We start from the raw sequence: 20,529 nt of genomic DNA on the forward strand, positions 1-20,529 counted from the left end.
GCTGCTTTCCTACTTCACGCCTCTCCTTTCCATGCCTAGGTCTTTTCTTCCCACCCCACATCTTCCAGTCTTTGCTAGTGACAGCTCTAGAGTGCTTCGCACTGTCACTGGCCTGGGTTTTCTTTTGCTTCTGTTCTCACCAGTCGTATGACCTTACGTTAAACGAAAAATGAAAATCGCTTATTGTCACAAGTAGGCTTGAAATTAAGTTACTGTGAAAAGCCCCTCGTCGCCACATTCCGGCACCTGCTCAGGGAGGCTGGTACGGGAATTGAACCCGCGCTGCTGGCCTTGTTCTGCTTTACAAGCCCGCTGTTTAGCCCACTGTGCTAAACCAGCCACAAAAGGGTGGGAGCAAAATTACATGGTTCTAAATCCAAGGATCCCAAATGCTTTTTTAGCAGCCTTCTCAGCCCAGCCTGCCACTTTCAAAGATCACCCCTCGGATTCTCGATTTGTACACCCACTTTAAAGTTGAACCATTTAGTTCATCTTGCTTTTCTTCATTCATCCTACAAAAATGCATCACTTTACACTTATTTCCATTTAACTGCATCTGCCCTGTGTCTGCCCATTTCACCAGCCTCTTTGTTGGTGGGAGAACCACGCTAAAGAGGATGGAAGTGCTCAGGGGAAAGGACTATGATCAGTCACCCTAAACACATACAAAAAACTTAGTGAAGACTGAAGGAAAAAGATATGAATTGTTGAAAGAGGAAGTAGGTCATCAATATGTAAACCAGTGATGGGGCTAATGGCAAAAGAAAGTCCTCCTGAAATCTATTACTATCTTACTTCTTCAACCCTGTGGAATGTTCTACTTTTAAAAGGGCAGTCAACGTGAAGGAATAATTATTACCGGAACTCTATTTTCCAGAACTATGCATTTAAAAAAAATTTCAAGTAATGAATATTTAAAGTAATGAATAGAGGGGGAAAAAATGGGAAACAATTACTACATTTCCAAGTAAGAAGTTTTACAACACCAGGTTAAAGTCCAACACGTTTGTTTCAAATCTCTAGCTTTCGGAGCACTACTACTGTGCTGACCTGAGGAAGAAGTGCTCTGAAAGCTAGTGATTCGAAACAAACCTGTTGGACTTTAACCTGGTGTTGTAAGACTTCCTACTGTGCTCACCCCAGTCCAACGCCGGCATCTCCACATCATACATTTCCAAGATAGCGTTTGACGTGATGACTAGCTGGGATTGAAGCACTGTGGTGTTTGTTACTCAATCTGACCTAAGGCAATTGGTGGAAAAAGATAGGAGAAATTGAGAGGAACAATTTTTTTTTTTTCAATCCTTCAGCCGGGATGACAATTTACCGAAGGAAGATAGCTTTTCAGTTTAAGGCCAGACTGAACCATCAGGGTAAAATCAGAATCACGGCAAGCACAGATAGAGACAGGCTAATCCACTGACAGGTAAGGAATGTAATTGCGTGTTACAGCTCGGAAACTGCGGATCTCGTTGACAGATAATTACCTCTTACTGATCCGATATTCCACCGCAGCCTGCTTCTCCCCCGAGGCCACCACTGAACGCTCCAGCTGTTGACCCAAGAAATAAAGTGTTGGTGCATCTGTGTTCACTGTGCCAGCAATCAACGTGAACATTCCTGCACTAAATTACTTTGAACACTTGGCTGCACTCATAGGGCACAAGATGGCCAGTTTAAAACATCATTTATTTATGAACATGCTGTGCTTTAAAGTTTCTCTTTTGTCAACTTTCTCATTTTTGAGCAAGACACCAGATGCCAGTTCACTTACTGTAACTCTCAGACAGTAATACCTTCCCAATAAATGCCCTGTGGCCTCAACAGAAATTAGCAGGAATATAATAGCTGAACAATCACAGTTTCAGGGGTTTAAATTCCTCCTTTAACAGATTGAATGTTCCAACGCTTTACAGAGGAGAAATGGAAATTGAGCATTGTTGGATGGAATTCTTTACATTCCTATCTTTTCCCTTTTTTTAAACTTATTCCTGCCCGGGACAGGGAGTCAGGTGCCATGGATTCATAGAATTTACAGTACAGAAGGAGGCTATTCGGCCCATTGAGTCTGCACCGGCCCTTTGAACAAGCACCCTATTTAAGCCCATGCCTCCACCCTATCCCCATAACCCAGTAACCCACCTAACCTATTGGACACTAAGGAGCAATTTTAGCAAGACCAGTCCAGCTAACCTACACTTTATTGGACTGCGGGAGAAAACCGGAGCACCCAGAGGAAACCAACGCAGACATGGGGAGATAGTGCAAATTCCACGCAGACAGTGACCGGAATTGAACCCAGGTCCCTGGAGCTACGAGGCAGCTGTGCTAATCACTGTGCCACTGTTCCACCTTCTTTCCTGTCAGTGCTGCACTGCAACAGGTGATGAGAAGATGTGGCAGGAGATGAGGGGCTGGATTTTCAGTCCAGAGGCAGCTAGCAGAAGTTGGGAAATTTCCTGGCTCCGCCCTCCCACTTTGGGAGAAAGTGCCAACAAAGACGGGATTTTCAGTCCGAGGGGGCGAGTGCTAACTGGAGTCTGGTCCACTACCCTTGAAAAGAGTTTGGAGTGTTGGAGGAAACTGGAACACCTGGATGAAACCCATGCCGTGACACAGGGAGAACATGCAAACACCATACAGACAGTCACCCAAGGCTCATGGATTGACCTGAACTGAAGCATCATAGTTGATAGCAGCAGGACTTCTTTTCTCATGGTTGTACTTTACGGAAAATATCATATTTTTCAATATTTTCCCAATATCACTGCTGTATACTGTGAAACAGGCTTGTGTGAGTTTGTGTGGGTTGGATGCAGTAGGACTTCAAGGTTAATCTTTGAGTTTAACTAAACAGTCTTTTGGGAAATGTTTGTGGAGTATTGTTAATTGTGTATATGTAAGCTTGTGTGTTTAAGTTTTCTTTTCTTTTTAAAATAAATATTTAAATTTAATAACGATTTCCAAGAGTGGTTTGAAATTTGTGCTCTTGACTTCAGTGCAGATACCTTCTCATTATAAAATACAAATACATAGCTTGTCCAAGTTTCCCTTTGGGATTTAGGAAGCCCAGAGATGCCCACCTTCCATATCATAACAGTATGACAAAATGGGCAATAATGTTGGGAGACTGCAGCACATGTGGACCTCCATGAGGCAAGGAGTTGCATGCCTGCTCACAGAAGAAGGAATGTCACTTTGGTGAAATATTGGAACTGTGTTGAACTGTAACCTGGTGTGAACCATTCGCTGCAACAACAGAGGAAAAGGGGGAAAAATTGTAACAGGGAACATATTGTATACCTTTACGCCAGTGATGGTGTATTTTACTGCATGAAGCAAAGCTGACACCCTTCTGAAATTCATGTCCACTGAAGCAAATGCCCAACAGAATTCCACTAAAATTAGATTATGATCTAGTTCACCAGCTGTCCAGTAAGCTATACAGTCCCCACAATTAATCATGGTGCTGAATTTAAACAGGGCAACAGGGGAACTACAGACAACATCAGCCTCCATGGATTATTGCAGGAGGATGAACAACTGAAGGATCATTTATATCCAAAAGGTTAACTCAGTTTCTCTCTCCACACATGCTGCCAGACCAGCTGAGTTTTTCCAGCATTTCCTGTTTTTTTTCAGATTGCCAGCATCCGCAGCATTTTGTTTTTAACTGAGTCTTTCCTGAGACACAAGCACATTTAAAAATGTCGAGGTGAGTGATCTCAGGGTAACCTCCAGGACAAAGACGAGGGCCGTCCAGCAGATATGGTATTGCCACTGCGTCCTTGCATGAATTATTTCCTCCAGGAGAAGAAGGATACACTGAAAATCCAAGCCAGGCCATGTCTTTAACAGGCAATTGCTGGGCCAATCTGGAGGGAGGATATGCCAGCATAAGTTTGTCCCAAGGAATCCCCATTTTAAAAACAAATTCGCAATTCAAAGACGTGAATAATGTTTTATTATAGCCTTATTATTTGTGACATTTTATGAAGGATATCAATTTTGGCGAGGGAACTGGAATGGGATACTTGTACATTTAGGATCTTAAACACTCCCAGATTAGGCAGGTTTAGAATAGAGATCTTCTACTTGAATCTCCAGCTTTCATAAACCATCCCCATTACTGAACAAATCCATTTTCCAGCCCCAGCTACCCTTATTGTGTGTGAGTGAGCTAGCTGGCTTAATTCTGCAGGTGTGGAAAATTGCTCTCACTGGGGACTGGGTTGAGACTGTGAAGATATGTTTTACTTCACATCAACACAGCCAGCAGAGCAAGGAAACTTTCAACTGATCAGTTCCAAAGGGAACTGGATGGTGCGTGAACCCTACCGCACCACCCAGCTCATTCTGAATGGGGGGCGGGGGGGTTAATGAAATGAAAAAAGATATTTCACAGTTTTCTTAATAGGTTCCAAATGTCAAGACAACGAAAACAAAATGAGTCTGCAAGTGATAAAAAAGCAGACACGATTCACAAAATGCAATTCATTCCAGTTATATGTTCTCCTTTAGTTACAACAAGAAAATACACAACAGATGCGGGGTGGGATTTTCCAGTCCCGCCCGTCTGGACATGGAAACTCCCACCCAAATTCGATAGCCCTTTAGCTGTTCTAACTATCCATCCCACCCGGTACGATTCCTGCAGCAGGCGGGTCCAGGGCACTTAGACCAGTTTGTGTATTTATAACGCATTCTTTCAAATAAACTTCCTCTATTTTATGTATTCTATAGGCAGAGAAATTACAATTAGTGACTCGGCATTTGGCCAAACCAGTACTTTCCGATGTTCATCCTTCACATGAGCAAATGATGCTTACTCCATTTGTTCATCCTACGGGAATGTCCCTTCAATCCCTTGTCTGTTATCGACTTATTCAATCTAACCCTGAATGTTGACGTAGCTTCAGCCTCAGTGACTAAACCCGGAAGTGTCATTCCACATCCGCACAACACCCTGTTAGATTATACAGATGTACATACATTAGCCAGGATTCTTCGATCCCGCGGCCAAGTTCTGAGGCCGGCGTTAAAAGCTGCGCGAGCCACTCCGGCGTCAACAGGCCTCCAGGCCCAGGTATTCACCCCTTCCTGGGGAGCTAGTACGGCGCCGGAGTGATGTCCGTTGCTCCGGCGCGCGAACGCTGGTGCGGGGGTCTGCACATGCACGCCACGGCCAGCGCGAATCCACGTGTGGGTTCCCGTCTCTGCACCGGCCCCTGGGCAATATGGCGGAGCCCTACAGGGGCCCGGCACGGAGGAACATAGGCCCCCCCGGAACTAGCCCGCATGCCGATCAGGCCCACTGTGGAGGCCCCCCCCCCCCCCGGAATCGGATCCCCCCCCACCCTCCCACCAGGATGGCCCCCGCAGCCAGAACTCCGAGGTCCCGTCGGGTAGGACCATACGTAACGCACGCCGGCAGGACTCAGCTGAACTCGGCCCGTCGAAGCGTGGAGAATCGGTGGGGGCGTCCGCTTTCAAGGGCCCCCGACCGGCGTGGCGGCGATCCCGGGGGCACCCGAGAATCGGCGGCGGAGAATCGGTGGGCTGGCGTCGGAGCGGCGTGGCGCGATTCTCGCGCCCCCCCCCCCCCCGGCGATTCTCCTGCCGCGGGTTATAGCTAGGTTTTTGAAATTGCGAGTCGTGACTCACGGCTGGGTTGCGGGCGGGTCACCGAGCGACAGGCCGTGGCGTTCTCGATTGCGGAAGAACTGCCTACGACTGTGACCAGCTGTTAAATCGAGAATGTTGGTGCGACCGGGTTTTAAATAGAGTGATGCATTCTTCCGGACAGAAGTGGCGGCAGAGAGAAGGTCATGTGCCCGGCACGTATACTGATGTCACATGCTCTGTACGTCCGTGCTTTTGGGACAAAATCACGGAGGGTGGATTACTCCATTTTCTAGGTCAGAGCAAGCAACCAACAGGACTGTGAAGAACTGAAGATCGATCATTTTAAACAAAGGAAACGCTGAAATCAGGAACAGAGCAGTGTAAAGATGATTTCTTGAGGTATGGCTTTGTTAATTGTGCCAATGCAAATCAGGATATAAAGCCCACGTGTGTTATATGTAACAAAGTACTGGCAAATGAAAGTTTAAAATCTTCATTGTAGGCATTTGAAGCATGGCGGGTTTGAGAACAATCCTCTTGATTTTGTTCAAAGGGTGCCTCACGAACTTTAATCATCATCCGAAGTCCTTAACAGAACTGTAACATTGAATGACAAAGCAAGTGAGATTGTGAGGACCAAGCAGGCTCATCTGTTGAATTAAAGGTACGCAATAATGGTGTGTTGTGAGAGTGAGCCAGTGTCGGCCGCGAAGGTCGGCCGGCGTGAGTCGCGAAGGTTAGCCAGCATAGGTCCCCGAAGGTTGACCGGTTGGTAAAAGTGGGTCCCGGGAAAAAAAGTTTGAAAACACTCTTCTAGATGGTAGTGATTGTGGGTTTGGAAGGCGCTGTTAAAGGATGCTTGGCGAGTTCCTGTATCTTGTAGATGGTACAAACTGCTGCCGCCGTGCATCAGTGGTGAGGGAGTGAATGTTTGTGGATAACAATTAGTCGCCATTGTCTCCACAACCACAGGAGATTAAAGTTCAGTCTTTTGCATTTCATCCCTTCCTTTCAATTGTCTCTCTCTGAAGGAGACCGTGACACCTTTTTAGGTGCAACATTCCAATTTTGTTCGAGACTAGTCAGTCAAGTATAATCCACCTAGGAATTTTGCAGAAAGTGGTTACTTTACATTCTCAGCCACCTTTTGTCCCGTGTCTTTATTTGCATTCCTTTAAAACGTGTCTCCTCCTTAAAAATGTTCAATATGCCCGTTAAGTATTTCAGAGCATAGACACCCCCATCTCAACCGTCTGCAGCCACCGCACCCTCCCACCCTCTCCCACCTCATCTACTTCTGAGTAATAAGCAACCCTTTGATGGATTTAGTTTCAATGCAGCATTGCAATAAAATAGTTTGGCGGTATTTTTCAATGTTCACCAAAACATTATCATTAATGGACAGGAGTATGGAGGAGGGAGGTTGGGAGAAGAAATGCTGAACGTTAAACCTTGTCCCCAGCTGCAGTATGTTAGTAACACGGAGTTGTTGAAAGCTGAACATCAGTGAGAGAATGATAAGCTCACACTGTGCAAAGATCTGTGCTTCGGCAAGACGAATGAGGTTGAGTAAACTATGTCAGTGTTTGGTTAGCAGGCAATAATTCATTCCTTCATCTCTCTTTTGTGGCCACAAAAACAACTTTCCACAAGGCGATTGTTTTTTTGGGGGAGAGATTAATGGAACAGAATATATTCAACCCCTTTTCCCAACTCCCAGTCAGAATTTTCAATCGGCAAGCTTGAGCCTGCACAAACCTTTAGTTTGATAACTTTAAGGCCACAATTCTGCATCCATTGGCTGGTGGCGGGATTCTCCAGTCCCACCAGCAGTGCACTCCCGCCCGTGGGTTTCCCCGCAGCGTGCGGTGGCCTCAATGGAAATTTGCAGCGACAGCGGCGGGACCGTGAGAATCTTTAAAAGGGTGCCAGGAATGTAAAATGCAAATGGCCACACTGTTGAAATAAGGGCACTCCACTGATTTTTGGGTTAGAGAATATTGTTGGTGTCGAGAACAGAAAGAACTTTATTCTGAATCTGTACTTGACCATATCAAAAGAAAGAAAGACATCCAAGACAAGAATGCTAGAAAGGCATAAGATCTGTAAAGAGGAAAGATAGATTCTTGAATATTGCTGAAAAGAGAGACATGTTGACCAATATTTTTGTCATCAAGACAATTCAAGAAAGCCAAATTTCAAATGCTCACAACAATTTATACAATAGGAGAAAAGGTTTGGTGCCAGCCGATTCTGATTGGTCAAGGCATGGTCATGGTAAAAGTAATGGGGAATTATGGGCTCCTCAAGATCCCAGGTAATCCAAAAAAAGTGCAAGGCTTGAACATATTACTTTTGTTTGCAGAAAATGGATCCCTGTGTATAAACACATGGCCCTTCTAGCAAGTGTAAATGATGGCCACATTATGATCTTGACTGCTTGCTTTCACCATGGCAACCCCTCAGCCAATCAGAGTCAACCAATCAGCAGCCTTTTCTCCTGTAGTACAAGTGCTGTGATTGCTTGAAATTTGACATTCTTCCATTTGTCCTGATGAGTGCAAGATGAAAAATTTCAGCAACATGTCTTATCTTCAAGATCTGTACTACCGTAGATAGATGCATATTTCAGATGTAAGAACCTTCCTCGGAACTCAAGGTGTTTGCCCCTCCTGTTATACCAGGCTGGGCATGTCAAGAAAATTGAACAGGGATCCCAATACCTCCACTGTGTGAACTCACATCCATGATTTCCCATCCTGAATGGCATTTGAGGTTAAATATGTTGCCAACTTTTCCTTTCTGATGCTTGACCTGGCTAAGCTGGCCATCCCAGAAACAATAACAGGAAATGTTCCCATGTCATTTAAATTATCCCAACCTCGGAAAACTGCCCCTTTACCATGTTGGAGACATGGGGCTAGACTGAAGCCATGCACCACGAAAGTTTCCCCACTAATGCAGCCAAGAGTCATGCCACCTTGATAAGATTTGACTTCTGAAGAATCTTACAAAAGTGGGCTGAATGGCAACAAAGACTGGCCTTCCCAATGCTTTTCTTTCGTAAAAGGTCATGCCTCCCCGAACAGGTGCCGGAATGTGGCGACTAGGAGCTTTTCACAGTAACTTCATTGAAGCCTACTTGTGACAATAATGAAATGAAAATGAAATGAAAATCGCTTATTGTCACAAGTAGGCTTCAAATGAGGTTACTGTGAAAAGCCCATAGTCGCCACATTCCGGCGCCTGTTCGGGGAGGCTGTTACGGGAATTGAACTGTGCTGCTGGCCTGCCTTGGTCTGCTTTCAAAGCCAGCGATTTAGCTCTGTGCTAAACAGCCCCTAAACAGCCCCTAAAAATGAAGTTACTGTGAAAAGCCCCTATTCGCCACATTCCGGCGCCTGTTCGGGGAGGCTGTTACGGGAATAAGCGATTTTCATTTCATTCATTTCATTTCATCTTGCCGCCAAATCTGTATTTGGGATCGCCTGTCAAAATAGCACATGCACAATAATTCTTCAACAATACGATTCACTTACAGTTAATCCATGCATTATTTTAAAAAGCATAGCAAAATCACAGTGGCCTTGTTAGAAGAGGTTATTTAAAATTCATTTTTATGGGATGTTGGCGTTGTTGGTTAGGCCAGCATTTTTTGCCCATTCCTAGTTGCCCTTCAGAAGGTGCTGGTGAGCTGCCTTCTTGATCCGCTGCAGTACACCTGAGGTACACCTACAGTGCTGTTAGGGAGGGAGTTCCAGGATATTGATACAGCAACAGTGAAGGAACAGCGATATATTTCCAAGTCGGGTTGGTGAGTGGAGAACGAGGGGAACCTCAAGGTGGTGGGGTTTCCAGGTATCTGCTGCTCTTGTCCTTCTGGATGGTAGTGGTCATGGGTTTGGAAAGTGCTGCCTAAGGAACCTTGGCGAGTTACTGCTGTGCATCTTGTAGATGGTACACACGGCTCCCACTTTGTGTTGGCGGTGGAGGGATTGAATGTTTGTGGAAGGGGGAGCAATCAAGCAGGTTGCTTTGTCCTGGATGGTGTTGAGCCTCTTAAGTGTTAGTGGGGTGCATGTGATAACGTGTGGGGGAGTGGTTGCGTTTTCGTGAGCTCCGGCTCTGCTCATCTTTTAATCCGTTGTTTCATCCTGATGCTGATTTCATACTTATTTTTTCTTTACTTTTTAAAAAAAATATATTTTATTGAAATTTTATTCTAAACAACATTTTTCCCTCTTACAAAACAAACGGAACGATAACAAAATAGAAATTTTTAACAATACACAAGTAACAAAACCCCATTATCTATTGACCTATACTAAACTAACCCCCCCCCCCCTCCCTCCCCCCTCCCCCCCTTCCCCCTGGATTGCTGCTGCTGGTCATCTGTCTTCCCTCTAACGTTCCCTTAGGTAGTCGAGAAATTGCTGCCACCGCCTGGTGAACCCTTGAGCCGATCCTCTCAGGGCAAACTTTATCTGCTCCAGTTTAATAAACCCCGCCATATCGTTTACCCAGGCCTCCAGTCCGGGGGGTTTCGCCTCCTTCCACATAAGTAGGATCCTGCGCCGGGCTACTAGGGACGCAAAGGCCACGACATCGGCCTCTTTCGCCTCCTGCACTCCCGGCTCTTCCGCAACTCCAAATAGAGCTAACCCCCAGCTTGGTTTGACCCGGGCATTCACCACCTGCGAGATCACTCCCGTCACTCCCTTCCAATATCCTTCCAGTGCCGGGCACGCCCAAAACATATGTGCGTGGTTTGCCGGGCTCCCGCCACACCTCCCACCTCTATTCTCCACTCCAAAGAACCTGCTCAATCTTGCCCCCGTTATGTGTGCTCTATTTTTAAAAAAAAATATTTTATTGAAAAGTTTTGGCCAACCATCACAGTACATTGTGTATCCTTTACACAGTAATATCACAATATAAATAACAATGGCCAGTTTTATAAACAAGAAATAAATAATATATAAACAAAAACAAAAACAAAACTAAATGGCAACTGCCTTGTCCCAGATAAATATTCTCCAAAAATATGTTTTAACCGTCCAATATACAATTATCTATAACAACAACCTATACATATTATACTTATATACTTATATATTAACATCCCTGAGAATCCCTCTGGTTCCTCCCCCCCCCCCCCTCCCCCCTTCCCCCCTCCCCCCCCTCCCCTGGGTTGCTGCTGCTGTCTTCTTCTTTTCCATTCCCTCTATCTTTCAGTGAGGTATTCGACGAACGGTTACCACCGCCTGGTGAACCCTTGAGCCGATCCCCTTAGGACGAACTTAATCCGTTCCAGCTTTATAAACCCTGCCATGTCATTTATCCAGGTCTCCACACCCGGGGGCTTGGCTTCCTTCCACATCAACAGTATCCTGCGCCGGGCTACTAGGGACGCAAAGGCCAAAACATCAGCCTCTTTCACCTCCTGCACTCCCGGCTCTTCTGCATCCCCAAATATAGCCAACCCCCAGCTTGGTTCGACCTGGACCCCCACCACCTTCGAAAGCACCTTTGTCACCCCCACCCAAAACCCCTGTAGTGCCGGACATGACCAGAACATGTGGGTGTGATTCGCTGGGCTTCTCGAGCATCTCGCACACCTATCCTCTACTCCAAAAAATTTACTGAGCCGTGCTCCAGTCATATGCGCCCTGTGTAACACCTTAAATTGTATCAGGCTTAGCCTGGCACACGAGGACGATGAGTTTACCCTACTTAGGGCATCAGCCCACAGCCCCTCCTCAATCTCCTCCCCTAGCTCTTCTTCCCATTTCCCTTTCAGCTCATCTACCATAATCTCCCCCTCATCCCTCATTTCCCTATATATGTCTGATACCTTACCGTCCCCCACCCATGTCTTTGAGATCACTCTGTCCTGCACCTCCTGCGTCGGGAGCTGCGGGAATTCCCTCACCTGTTGCCTCGCAAAAGCCCTCAGTTGCATATACCGGAATGCATTCCCTTGGGGCAACCCATATTTTTCGGCCAGCGCTCCCAGACTTGCAAACGTCCCATCTACAAACAGATCTCTCAATTGTGTTACTCCTGCTCTTTGCCATGTTCCAAATCCCCCATCCATTCTCCCCGGAGCAAACCTATGATTATTTCTTATCGGGGACCACACCGAGGCTCCCGTCTTTCCCCTATGCCGTCTCCATTGCCCCCAAATTTTCAGAGTAGCCACCACCACCGGGCTTGTGGTGTATTTCTTCGGTGAGAACGGCAACGGCGCCGTCACCATGGCTTGTAGGCAAGTCCCCCTACAGGACGCCTTCTCCAATCTCTTCCACGCCGCTCCCTCCTCTTCTCCCATCCACTTACATACCATTGAGATGTTGGCGGCCCAGTAGTACTCACTCAGGCTCGGTAGCGCCAGCCCCCCCCTATCCCTACTATGCTGCAAAAATCCCTTCCTCACTCTCGGGGTCTTCCCGGTCCACACAAAACTCATGATACTCTTCTCAATCCTTTTGAAAAAAGCCTTCGTGATCACCACCGGGAGGCACTGAAACACAAAGAGGAATCTCGGGAGGACCACCATTTTAACCGCTTGTACCCTCCCTGCCAGTGACAGGGATACCATGCCCATCTCTTGAAGTCCTCCTCCATCTGTTCCACCAACCGCGTTAAGTTTAACCGATGCAATGTACCCCAATTCTTGGCTATCTGGATCCCCAAGTAGCGAAAGTCCCTTGTTACCTTCCTCAGCGGTAAGTCCTCTATTTCTCTGCTCTGCTCCCCTGGATGCACCACAAACAGCTCACTTTTCCCCATGTTCAGCTTATATCCTGAAAATTCTCCAAACTCCCCAAGTATCCGCATTATCTCTGGCATCCCCTCCGCCGGGTCCGCCACATACACCAATAAATCGTCCGCGTAAAGAGATACCCGGTGTTCCTCTCCTCCCCTGAGTACTCCCCTCCACTTCCTGGCACCCCTCAATGCTATTGCCAGGGGCTCAATCGCCAGTGCAAACAATAATGGGGACAGAGGACATCCCTGCCTCGTCCCTCTATGGAGCCGAAAATACGCAGACCCCCGTCCATTCGTGACCACGCTCGCCATCGGGGCCCTATACAGCAGCTGTACCCATCTAATATACTCATCTCCAAAGCCAAATCTCCTCAACACCTCCCACAAATAATCCCACTCCACGCTATCAAATGCTTTCTCGGCATCCATCGCCACCACTATCTCCGCTTCCCCCTCTGGTGGGGGCATCATCATTACCCCTAGCAGCCTCCGTATATTCGTATTCAGCTGTCTCCCCTTCACAAACCCAGTTTGGTCCTCATGGACTACCCCCGGGACACAATCCTCTATCCTCATTGCCATTACCTTGGCCAGAATCTTGGCGTCTACATTTAGGAGGGAAATAGGTCTATAGGACCCGCATTGCAGCGGGTCTTTTTCCTTCTTTAGGAGAAGCGATATCGTTGCCTCCGACATAGTCGGGGGCAGCTGTCCCCTTTCCTTCGCCTCATTAAAGGTTCTCATCAGTGTCAGGGCAAGCAAGTCCACATATTTCCTATAAAATTCGACTGGAAATCCATCTGGTCCCGGAGCCTTCCCCGCCTGCATACTCCTAATTCCTTTCACTACTTCCTCTATCTCGATCTGTGCTCCCAGTCCCACCCTCTCCTGCTCCTCCACCTTAGGAAATTCCAGCCGGTCCAGGAAGCACATCATTCTCTCCTTCCCATCCGGGGGCCGAACTTCGTATAATCTTTTATAGAATGCCTTGAACACTCCATTCACTCTCTCCGCTCCCCGCTCTATCTCTCCTTCCTCATCCCTCGCTCCCCCTATTTCCCTCGCTGCTCCCCTTTTCCTCAATTGATGGGCCAGAAACCTGCTCGCCTTCTCCCCATACTCATACTGTACACCCTGTGCCTTCCTCCACTGTGCTTCTGCAGTACCCGTTGTCAGCAAGTCAAATTCTACGTGTAACCTTTGCCTTTCCCTGTACAGTCCCTCCTCCGGTGCCTCCGCATATTGCCTGTCCACCCTCAGAAGTTCTTGCAGCAACCGCTCCCGTTCCCTACTCTCCTGCTTTCCTTTATGTGCCCTTATTGATATCAGCTCCCCTCTAACCACTGCCTTCAGCGCCTCCCAGACCACTCCCACCTGAACCTCCCCGTTATCATTGAGTTCCAAGTATTTTTCAATGCACCCCCTCACCCTTAGACACACCCCTTCATCTGCCATTAGTCCCATGTCCATTCTCCAGGGTGGACGCCCTTCTGTTTCCTCCCCTATCTCCAAGTCTACCCAATGTGGAGCGTGATCCGAAATGGCTATAGCCGTATACTCCGTCCCCCTCACCTTCGGGATCAACGCCCTTCCCAAGACAAAAAAGTCTATTCGCGAATAAACTTTGTGGACATGGGAGAAAAACGAAAACTCCTTACTCCTAGGTCTGCTAAATCTCCACGGGTCTACTCCTCCCATCTGCTCCATAAAATCTTTAAGCACCTTGGCTACAGCCGGCCTCCTTCCAGTCCTGGATCTCGACCTGTCCAGCCCTGGCTCCAGCACCGTATTAAAATCTCCCCCCATTACCAACCTTCCCACCTCTAGGTCCGGGATGCGTCCTAGCATGCGCCTCATAAAATTGGCGTCATCCCAGTTCGGGGCATATACGTTTACCAAGACCACCGTCTCCCCCTGTAGTTTGCCACTCACCATTACGTATCTGCCCCCGCTATCCGCCACTATGGTCTTTGCCTCAAACATAACCCGCTTCCCCACTAGTATTGCCACCCCCCTGTTTTTCGCATCTAGCCCCGAATGAAACACCTGCCCCACCCATCCTTTGCGTAGTCTAACCTGGTCTATAAGTTTCAAGTGCGTCTCTTGTAACATAACCACGTCTGCCTTAAGTTTCTTAAGGTGTGCGAGTACTCGTGCCCTCTTTATCGGCCCGTTCAGCCCTCTCACATTCCACGTGATCAACCGGGTTGGGGGGCCCCTTGTCGATTAGCCATCCCCTTTTTCCAGCTCCTCACCCGGTTCCCACGCAGCTGTGTCCCCCCCTGGCGGCGCCCCCCCGCCCACCCCACCCCATTCCGGCTCCCCCCTCTCCCCAGCAGCAGCAACCCAGTAACTCCCCCCTCCCACCCCCCCCGCTAAATCCCCCACTAGCGTAGTTACACCCCCCATGTTGCTCCCAGAAGTCAGCAAACTCTGGCCGACCTCGGCTTCCCCCCCTGACCTCGGCTCGCACCGTGCGACGCACCCTCCTTCCTGCTTCCCTATTCCCGCCATGATTATCATAGCGCGGGAACAAAGCCCGCGCTTCCCTTTTGGCCCCGCCCCCCATGGCCAACGCCCCATCTCCTCCACCTCCCTTCCTCCCTCCACCACCACCTGTGGAAGAGAGAAAAGTTACCGCGTCGCAGGATTAATAACATAAGACTCATCTTTCCCCCCCTTTTTCCCCCCGCTCTTCGCCCCCCATACACGCCCCACCACTTTGTTTCAAACGTTCTTTTTTAGTAACCCGCTTATTCCAGTTTTTCTTCCACAATAAATGTCCACGCCTCATCCGCCGTCTCAAAGTACTGGTGCCTCCCTTGATATGTGACCCACAGTCTTGCCGGTTGTAGCATTCCAAATTTTATCTTCTTTTTGTGAAGCACCGCCTTGGCCCGATTAAAGCTCGCCCTCCTTCTCGCCACCTCCGCACTCCAGTCTTGATATACGCGGATCACCGCGTTCTCCCACCTACTGCTCCGAGTTTTCTTTGCCCATCTAAGGACCATCTCTTTGTCCTTGAAACGGAGGAATCTCACCACTATGGCTCTATGAATTTCTCCTGCTCTCGGTCCTCGCGCCATCACTCGGTATGCTCCCTCCACCTCCAGCGGACCCGCCGGGGCCTCCGCTCCCATTAACGAGTGCAGCATCGTGCTCACATATGCCCCAACGTCTGCTCCTTCTACACCTTCAGGAAGACCAAGAATCCTTAAATTATTCCTCCTCGCGTTATTCTCCAGCACCTCCAATCTTTCCACGCATCGTTTATGGTGTGCCTCGTGCATCTCCGTCTTCACCACCAGGCCCTGTATATCGTCCTCGTTCTCGGCAGCCTTTGCCTTCACGACCCGAAGCTCCCTCTCCTGGGTCTTTTGCTCATCCTTTAGCCCTTCGATCGCCTGTAATATCGGGGCCAACATCTCCTTCTTCATCTCCTTTTTAAGCTCTTCCACGCAGCGTTTCAAAAACTCGTGTTGTTCAGGGCCCCATATTAAACTGCCACCTTCCAACGCCATCTTGGTTTTTGCTTGCCTTCCTTGCCGCTGCTCTAAAGGACCCACCGCAATCCGGCCACTTTCCTCTCCTTTTTCCATCCGTATCCAGGGGGGATTCCCTTCTGGTTTACCGCACAGTGCTTTTAGCCGTTAAAATTGCCGTTGGGGCTCTTATTAAGAGCCCAAAAGTCCGTTCCACCGGGAGCTGCCGAAACGTGCGACTTAGATGGTCATCGCTGCACCCGGAAGTTATGTGTGCTCTATGTAGCACCTTAAATTGAATCAGGCTAAGCCTGGCGCATGAGGAAGAGGAGTTTACCCTGCTTAGGGCATCAGCCCACATACCCTCTTCTATCTCCTCCCCTAATTCTTCTTCCCACTTTCCATTTAGTCCTCCCACCGACTCCTCCCCCTCTTCCCTCATCTCTCTGTAAATCTCTGACACCTTGCCCTCTCCGACCCACACCCCTGAAAGCACCCTGTCCTGTATCCCCTGTGTCGGGAGCAACGGAAATTCCCTCACCTGTTGTCTAGTAAACGCCCTCACCTGCATATATCTCAAGAAATTTCCCCGGGGTAACTTTTCCTCCAATGCTCCCAAGCTCGCAAAAGTCCCATCTATAAATAAATCTCCCACCTTCCTAATTCCCAACTGGTACCAGCTCTGAAATCCTCCATCCATTCTTCCTGGGGCGAACCTATGGTTGTTCCTGATAGGGGACCCCACCAGGGCACCCCGCACCCCTCTCTGTCGCCTCCACTGTCCCCATATGTTCAGTGTTGCCGCCACCACCGGGTTCGTGGTAAACTTTTTAGGTGAGAGCGGTAGCGGTGCCGTCACCAGCGCCTCTAAACTCGTCCCTTTACAGGACTTTCTCTCCAGTCTTTTCCACGCCGCTCCCTCACCCTCCATCATCCATCTACGTATCATTGCCACAATGGCGGCCCAATAATAATCTCCCAAGTTCGGTAGTGCCAGTCCTCCTCTATCCCTACTACGCTGAAGGAACCCCCTCCTTACTCTCGGAACTTTCCCTGCCCACACAAAGCTCGTGATGCTCCTATCTATTTTATTAAAAAAGGTCCTGGTGATTAATATAAGGAGACATTGAAATACAAATAAGAACCTCGGGAGGACTATCATCTTAATTGCTTGCACCCTGCCCGCCAGCGATAAAGGCTGCATGTCCCACCTCTTGAAGTCCTCCTCCATTTGTTCTACCAGCCGTGTCAAATTATGTCTGTGCAAGGTTCCCCAGCTCCTAGCGATCTGAATCCCCAAGTATCGGAAGTTTCTTTCCACTTTCCTTAGCGGTAAGCCTTCTATCTCTCTACTCTGGTCCCCTGGATGTATCACAATTAATTCAATCTTCCCCATGTTTAGCCTATACCCCGAGAATCCCTCGAACCTCCTCAAAATTCGCATAACCTCTATCATCCCCCCCGCTGGGTCCGACACGTATAACAATAGGTCATCCGCGTATAACGAGACTCGATGTTCTTCTCCCCCTCTGATCACCCCTCTCCATTCCCTGAGTCTCTCAACGCCATGGCCAGAGGTTCAATTGCCAACGCAAACAACAATGGAGACAGCGGGCATCCCTGTCTTGTTCCCCTATATAATCGGAAATACTCCGATCTATGTCGACCTGTAACTACGCTTGCCGTTGGTGCCCCATAAAGAAGTCTAACCCAGCGAATAAACCCGTTCCCAAACCCAAACCTCCTTAACACTTCCCATAAATACTCCCACTCCACCCTATCAAATGCCTTCTCTGCGTCCATTGCCGCCACTATCTCTGCCTCCCCCTCCACTGGGGGCCTCATTATCACCCCTAATAGTCGTCGCACGTTAACATTCAGTTGTCTCCCTTTTACGAACCCTGTCTGGTCTTCGTGCACCACCCCTGGGACACAGTCCTCTATCCTCGATGCCAGTACCTTTGCCAGCAACTTGGCGTCCACGTTCAATAGTGAAATAGGTCTATAGGACCCGCACTGCAACGGATCTTTGTCTCTCTTCAAAATTAGCGATATCGTCGCCTCCGACATCGTCGGGGGTAGAGTCCCCCCTTCCCTGGCCTCATTGAACGTCCTCGCCATCAACGGGACCAACAAGTCCACATATTTTCTGAAGTATTCCACCGGGAACCCGTCCGGCCCCGGAGCCTTCCCTGCTTGCATGCTTCCCAGTCCCTTAATAACCTCGTCCACCTCAATCGGCGCCCCCAGGCCTGCCACCTCCTGCTCCTCCACTTTCGGGAACCTCAATTGGTCCAGGAACTGCCGCATCCCCTCCTCTCCCTCTGGGGGTTGAGACCTATATAGTTCCTCATAAAAGGTCTTAAACACCTCATTTATCTTTCCTGGCCTTCGCACAGTGTCTCCCCTTTCATCCCTAATTCCTCCTATCTCCCTCGCTGCTGCCCTCTTTCGCAGTTGGTGCGCCAACAGGCGACTAGCCTTTTCCCCATATTCGTACCTCCTCCCCTGTGCCTTCCTCCACAGTACCTCCGCCTTTCTGGTGGTCAGAAGGTCAAACTCGGTCTGGAGTCGTCTCCTCTCCCTGTACAGCTCCTCCTCCGGGGTCTCTGCAAATTCCCTGTCCACCCTTAAATTTCCCCCAGTAATCTATCCCTTTCCTTGGCCTCTGTTTTCCTTTTGTGGGCCCCAATAGAGATCAGCTCTCCCCTGACCACTGCTTTTAGTGCTTTCCAGACCACTCCCACAGGGACCTCGCCGTCGTCATTGACCTCCAGGTATCTCTCAATACACCCCCTCACTCTTGCACACACTCCCTCATCCGCCATCAGTCCCACATCTAATCGCCAGAGTGTTCTCTGCTCCCTGTCCTCTCCTACTTCCAGGTCCACACAATGTGGGGCATGATCCGAAACCGCTATGGCTGAGTATTCAGCTTCTTCCACCCTAGAGATCAACGACCTTCCTAAAACAAAAAAATCTATCCGGGAGTACACTTTATGAACATGGGAGAAGAAGGAATACTCCCTAGCCCTAGGTCTAAGAAATCGCCATGGATCCACTCCCCCCATTTGGTCCATAAACCCCTTAAGTACCTTGGCCGCTGCCGGCCTTCTTCCGGTCCTTGAGCTGGATCTATCTAGCCCCGGGTCCAGCACTGTATTGAAGTCCGCTCCTAAAATCAAATTTCCTGCCTCCAGGTCCGGTATACGCCCCAGCATCCGTCTCATAAATCCCGCATCGTCCCAATTTGGGGCATACACGTTAACCAACACGACCTCCATTCCCTCCAGCCTACCACTCACCATTACATATCTACCTCCGCTATCTGCTACGATGTTCTTTGCTTCAAATGCTACCCGTTTCCCCACCAAAATGGCCACCTCTCTGTTCTTTGCATCCAGTCCTGAGTGGAACACCTGTCCCACCCATCCTTTCCTTAGCCTAACTTGGTCTGCCACCTTTAGGTGCGTCTCTTGGAGCATAGCCACGTCTGCCCTTAGTCCTTTCAAATGCGCGAGCGCTCGGGCCCTTTTTATCGGTCCATTTAGGCCTCTCACGTTCCACGTGATCAGCCTCACTAGGGGGCTACCTGCTCCCCTCCCGTGTCGACTAGCCATTACCTTCTCTAGGCCAGTCCCATATCCCGCCTCCGCGCTCCCGCTCGCTCCCCCAGCGTCGCACACCGTCCCCGACCACCCACTCTTTAGCCATTCCCTTTTGGATTTCCGCAGCAGCAGCCCAGTTGTCCCCTTCCCCCCCCCTTAGATCCCTATCTAGCTTGATTGCTCCCCCCATATCACTTACGTAAGTCAGCTGACTTCAACTGACCCCGGCTACTCCTGCTCACTCCTCGACCCCCCCGGTGTGAGGGAACTTCCATCCGCCTTGCGCCTGTTTTCCCGCCTTATTCTTTCTGGCGCGGGAACATCCCTTTACCTGACCCGCCTCTTATGGCACAGCTCCCTTTCCCCTCCCCCTCCCCTTCCCCATTCTCCGTTCTCCGACTATGTCCCGTCTTTCCCCCCTCACCGGCGCCCACATTTCCCCAGTGTCTCCCCCCTTCCCTGTTTACTTCTCGATTAACTTTCACCATTACATTAACAATAACGATTCCCTGCAGCATCAGCCCCTCAGTTCCGGTCCAGTTTCTCTTCATTAATAAAGGTCCATGCTTCCTCCGCCGTCTCGAAGTAATAGTGTCTCTCCTGATATGTGACCCATAGTCTTGCCGGCTGCAGCATCCCAAACTTCACCTTCTTTTTGTGCAAAACCTCTTTGGCTCGGTTGAAGCTCGCCCTCCTTCTCGCCACCTCCGCACTCCAATCCTGGTATATCCGTACCACCGCATTCTCCCATCTGCTACTCCGCACCTTTTTAGCCCATCTCAGGACCTCTTCTCTGACCTTAAGGCGGTAGAATCGCACGATTATCGCCCTCGGTGGTTCTCCCGCTTTTGGTCTTCTCGCCGGGATCCGACCTGCCCACTCCACCTCCATGGGGCCCGCAGGGGCCTCAGCACCCATCAGTGAGCTCAGCATCTTACTTGCGTACGCTCCACAGTCCACTCCTTCCACACCCTCAGGGAGACCTAGTATCCTAAGGTTCTTCCTTCGCGCTCCGTTTTCAAGGGCCTCGATCCTTTCAGCAC

General features: G+C 49.2%; 1 protein-coding gene across 2 annotated transcripts in view; it reads right to left on the bottom strand.

Annotated features, from left to right (window-relative positions):
* Positions 1–20,529, bottom strand: part of p4ha3 (prolyl 4-hydroxylase, alpha polypeptide III) — a 116,687-nt gene that overhangs the window by 37,686 nt on the left and 58,472 nt on the right. For both annotated transcript variants that reach the window (XM_072477149.1, XM_072477148.1), the window contains exon 8: positions 1,488–1,552. In XM_072477149.1, the coding sequence (XP_072333250.1) occupies positions 1,488–1,552 (65 nt within the window). The remainder of the gene's footprint in view (positions 1–1,487; positions 1,553–20,529) is intronic.

Source organism: Scyliorhinus torazame, chromosome 15 (genome assembly GCF_047496885.1).
Source record: "Scyliorhinus torazame isolate Kashiwa2021f chromosome 15, sScyTor2.1, whole genome shotgun sequence".
NCBI classification, from domain to species: Eukaryota; Metazoa; Chordata; class Chondrichthyes; order Carcharhiniformes; family Scyliorhinidae; genus Scyliorhinus; species Scyliorhinus torazame.